Genomic DNA, 4,793 nt, shown 5'->3' with positions numbered 1-4,793 from the left:
ACACACACACACACACACACACACACACCCCACTTGAAGAGCTATTGTTGAGTTTTAACAGCCTGGCTTTTCCTATGTTGCACTATGTCAGCAATTTAATGATCTGATTGTCCTTTGGGGAACCAGATTCTTCCCATCCTTAGTATCCAGGTTAGCAGCAGACAATATCATCTTTCCCAAAGAAGTAGGAATGACTGGGTGGTTCAATATTCAGCCAGTGATTCCCCTCTCAGAGCCTGCAGCCATCTCTATTTTTCTTTGTCAGAAAGGGTCAGATGCAGGCTTTTCATAAGAAAGGGCTTTGCCACATGGAACATTTGAAGCTATGGTGCTAAATAGGTTGACAGGTGCTTGGTAGTCCTGTCTGTTCCTGCCTTGTCCATCACTCTACCATGGCTCTCCAAAAACTGTAATGGATGCTCGTGATTACCCTCTCTAGATGGTCATGCTTGGTCCTGGGATAAGAGATGAGCCGAAAGGCACATCTGTCCTGATGGTCTCAGCACTGTGGCATCAAAGACAGATGGTCCACCACTGGGAACTTGGGTTTCTGGGACCCTAATACCACATGCTATGAACCCCACCCTATGCTTTTGTGGTCCTGCAATGGGCTGTAAGTGGTGGTTCTCTGAGTCACTAGCTGTGGGTTCTGCTGTGGTTACTTCATGGTTCTCACACAGGCACTCGGAAGACGTCATTAGGCATAAGCAGTAGGGCAGACGTTTTCATAGAAAGCATGTGATGAAGCATTATAAAAGCAGAGAGGGGTTCCAAGGCCACAGAGCTCACTCTGCCTTCTTCCTTTCCTAGAGGTGAAGAGAGCAAGGACAATACTCTCGACGCTGGGACCTAGGTGGCCTTCCAGGGAAGATGAAGCTCCTCTTGCTCCTGCTGAGCTTCTCTCTGGCCCCCAAGACAGAGGCAGGTGAGTGAGCAGCACATCCCTTTAGTGGTCTAACCCCACTGTCACCGGTAGTAGGAGGGTAAAAGTCTTTCTCAGGAAGAGCCGCTGATTGATATCCCCTCCCTGAGCCATATTCTTATCATCTGGAAAGTGGATTTTCCTAGAAGTACTTGGGAAAGGGTAGGAACCTGCAAAACAGAAACCATGTTCTCCTGGAGCACATAGAATGGGCCTGGCTTCTGCATCTGTGATGATACAGGCCTTCCCCTCACCACAAACTCATCAAAGAAGCTAAGGTACTGGTGACCCCCTAGTAAATGGAATTGCTGTCTTCAGAAGAAGTGAATTTGCTTGACCCAAACCACTTGATCCCTTCCTCTAACTCAGTGCTTCCCAGGTTTCTGGTGGTTCCCCAATGTTCAAGTATGAGTCACTGGGCACTCTGCTCTTTGGAATACCAACACCTGCATCTAGGAATGAAAGTGAGTGAGGAGGCCTGAAGAAATAAGATGCCTCAAAGTGTGAACTGAAGCCTTGGTCCCTAGAAAGCAGCAGTATTCCAAGCATCACAGGCCTGGGAGTGAGAGAGAGGAGGCCTTAGAATCTCTCTGGGACCAGAAGTCAGAAGATAGACAATCTGAATCCTTAGGACTTCCTTGTCCAGAATAATATGCTTACCTCTAACTGTGTGGAAGGAAGATTTATAGACCAAGACCTATCTTTCTCTCCTTTTTAGGAAGGGGAACATGAGGGCACTCTTCCCAAGTCCCTTTCAATGCCAGGCCTCCCTGGCTCCCAAATGCCTAGAAAGTCTGGAGCCACCACACAAAACTCATCTGGTGGATGGACTAGCAGGTGCCCACAAAAAGGTTGGCTTTCCCTTCAGGGGAGATCATCGGGGGACATGAAGCCAAGCCCCACTCTCGACCCTACATGGCCTATCTTCAGATCATGGATGAGTATTCTGGGAGTAAGAAGTGTGGCGGCTTCCTTATACGAGAAGACTTTGTGCTGACTGCTGCTCACTGTTCGGGAAGGTAAGGAACAGCAAAGCCCATGCCCTCTTGGGAAGATTCCATGGAGGCTCTGCCTTCATCCTAAGCAGCTTGAGATCAGAGGGGGCCTAGCAAGTCTCATGACAGAGAAACAGTCTCGCACTAGTCACTGATAAGGAATCAAACACATTTCAACCAAGGTTCACATTGAATTATGAGCCGAACTATGCAATTTGGGTTCTTTGGCATGACTGGCCCTTGAGACCTCTAATGCAGCAACTGTTGCTTCAGATTACCCATTAACTCGCCGCAGCTGGAGCCCCACCCTGCAGAGCTGCCTGTCCTTCACACCTCCTGGGCTGCCTCCTCTCTGAGTCCACATCTCTTATCTCCACTCTGCTCTCTTTGCAGCAAAATAAATGTCACGTTGGGGGCCCACAACATCAAAGAACAGGAGAAGATGCAACAAATCATCCCTGTGGTGAAAATCATTCCCCACCCAGCGTATAATTCTAAGACAATCTCCAATGACATCATGCTGTTAAAGGTGAGACATTACCCCGTCCCTCCACAGACTGTCTTTCCTGCTCCCATCCCTCTCAATCCATCCTGGCCTTCAGGGTGTCTCAGCTCAGCAGGCCATGAGCTGGACTCTTGCTTCTTCCCCAACAGCTGAAGAGTAAGGCCAAGAGGTCTAGCGCTGTGAAGCCTCTCAATCTGCCCAGACGCAACGTCAAAGTGAAACCAGGAGATGTGTGCTATGTGGCTGGTTGGGGAAAGCTGGGCCCAATGGGCAAATACTCAGACACACTACAAGAGGTTGAGCTAACAGTACAGGAGGATCAGAAGTGTGAGTCCTACTTAAAAAATTATTTCGACAAAGCCAATGAGATATGTGCAGGGGACCCAAAGATCAAACGTGCTTCCTTTCGGGTAAGTTGGGTTTCAGTCCCCTCTGGGCTCAGTGGGAGGGGAAAAGGAATTTGGGACCTAGAGATCCAAACATCAAGGGACTCCTTTACCCCTTGGCTATTCTCTTTCTCTCTGGTAAGAGCAGGAACCAATAACTAAGTAGGGCCCCTGAGCTAAGAGGCTCTGCTGAAGGTAGCTTGTATAAAAGGAGGTGTTTGCAAAAGGACGTGTAGCTCCAGGCCCAGGCTCTAGAGAACTGGGCTCCCTAAGTGTGTTGTAAACATGGCCAGGTGTTTGCTCCTCTGAGCAAACACACACTTTGTAGTTGGGCTTCCCCTCCATGCTCCCATCAGGCCCACTCACTATCCCCATGTCCTTAAACAACAGCCTGAGGACAAGAGTCCCACACACCTTCACAGAGTAGATCACAGACCCAGGGAAAGGGCAGAGGCTGGCCTCAGGAGGGAGGTGCAGCTCTAACCATATCCACAGTCAGAGCTGGAAAGGCCAAGGGGCCCCAGGCCTGCCTTCTGACCTCCCACAAGCATAGAAAACAAGTCATGCTTCTCTATGAGGAGCCTTGGCATCAGAGGGAGGTTGGGACTACAGTGAACAATATCTTAGTACCTTGTGCCTCCTCAATTCACAGGGGGACTCTGGAGGGCCTCTTGTGTGTAAAAAAGTGGCCGCGGGCATCGTCTCCTATGGACAAAATGATGGTTCAACTCCACGGGCATTCACCAAAGTCTCGACTTTCCTATCATGGATAAAGAAAACTATGAAAAAGAGCTAACTACAAGAAGCAACATGGATCATTTCCTGACTAACCATCTGCCCTATAGCTGAGTCCAGGATTGCTCTAGGACAGATGGCAGCAACTGAATAAAGCACTTTTTTTCTGACTGGAAGACTGGTTTCATGTCCATTCACAGTGATCAACCCTGTCCTTGGCAGATGAATGGAATACTTCTGCCACAAGGCTGTGACAACCCAGCTGACATCTGGTAGTTCACCCTCTCTACAAGAGAAGAAGAATGTTTGATTGTCCCAAACATGTACTACTTCCCCTCAAAGACCTTAGAACATTATTTAATGCAAGTCATCATTAACAGCTACCTACAGTATTTTCATACAGTTTGACCCAAGTCACTGGTGTGCTCTTTGGAACAGAGCAAGAAGTGATAGATAGAATTCCTTTTGATTCTCTGTGCTATTTTTCCCCAATAGAAGGCTTTTATGTTTTATCAGGCTAATTTCCTTATCAAGTGAAATGTTTCCATTTTTACATTAATTGCTCAAGGTACAACCTGATCTTTTATGTAAATGATATAAAATGATTAAAGTAAACTAATTAACATGTCCACTAATTTAAATACTTTTTATTTTTGAAGGGAGTACATAAAAGTTTGTTTGATAAAAGTTATGAAATGTACAAGGCCTCATTTTTTTTCTTTTTCTTTTTTTTCCCTCCATCTTTATAAACTTGGGTATTTCTTATTTACATTTTGATTGTTATTCCTTTTCCTGGTTTCTGGGCCAACATCCCCCTATCCCCCCCTCCCTTTCTATATGGGTGTTCCCCTCCTCATCCTCCCCCCATTATTCCCCTCTCCCCAACAATCACGTTCACTGGGGGTTCATTCTTGTCAGGACCAAGGGTTTCCCCTTCCACTGGTGCTCTTACTAGGCTATTCATTTCTACCTATACAGTTGGAACCCAGGGTCAGTCCATGTATAGTCTTTGGGTAATGGCTTAGTCCCTGGAAGCTCTGGTTGGTTTACATTGTTGTTCATATGGGGTCTCCAGCCCCTTCAAGCTCCTTCAAGCTCCTTCAGTCCTTTCTCTGATTCCTTCAATGGGGGTCCCGTTCTCAGTTCAGTTGTTTGCTGCTGATATTCGCCTATGTATTTGCTGTATTCTGGCTGTGTCTCTCAGGAGAGATCTACATCTGGTTCCTGTCACTCTGCACTTCTTTGTTTCA

The 4,793-nt window shown here is 47.1% G+C and overlaps 1 protein-coding gene across 2 annotated transcripts; it reads left to right on the top strand.

Annotated features, from left to right (window-relative positions):
* Window positions 1-780: 780 nt before the first annotated feature.
* On the top strand, window positions 781-4,243 carry Gzmb (granzyme B). Of its 2 annotated transcripts, none has more exons than NM_138517.4 (5): window positions 781-925; window positions 1,791-1,941; window positions 2,311-2,446; window positions 2,572-2,832; window positions 3,461-4,243. In NM_138517.4, the coding sequence occupies exons 1-5, from the start codon at window positions 871-873 to the stop codon at window positions 3,602-3,604; spliced, it is 747 nt and encodes a 248-aa protein (NP_612526.2). In that variant the 5' UTR covers window positions 781-870; the 3' UTR covers window positions 3,605-4,243. The 2 variants fall into 2 exon arrangements, with proteins under 2 accessions (NP_612526.2, XP_087441052.1); XM_087584926.1 differs by having other exon boundaries at window positions 1,641-1,941.
* The last annotated feature ends 550 nt before the right edge of the window (window positions 4,244-4,793 follow it).

The sequence above is a fragment of the Rattus norvegicus genome, chromosome 15, assembly GCF_021556685.1.
Source record: "Rattus norvegicus strain SHRSP/BbbUtx chromosome 15, alternate assembly SHRSP_T2T, whole genome shotgun sequence".
Taxonomy (NCBI): domain Eukaryota; kingdom Metazoa; phylum Chordata; class Mammalia; order Rodentia; family Muridae; genus Rattus; species Rattus norvegicus.
The sequence above is the reverse complement of the archived record's forward strand: the minus strand, read 5'-3'. Positions and strand labels throughout refer to the sequence as shown.

Bases quoted from the DNA above. Each gene is read 5' to 3' on its own strand.
- Gzmb (NM_138517.4), top strand. From the start codon at position 871: ATGAAGCTCCTCTTGCTCCTGCTGAGCTTCTCTCTGGCCCCCAAGACA. The intron at 926-1,790 runs GTGAGTGAGCAG...CTTTCCCTTCAG, and splicing joins GGCCCCCAAGACAGAGGCAG to GGGAGATCATCGGGGGACAT. The intron at 2,447-2,571 runs GTGAGACATTAC...CTTCCCCAACAG, and splicing joins ATGACATCATGCTGTTAAAG to CTGAAGAGTAAGGCCAAGAG.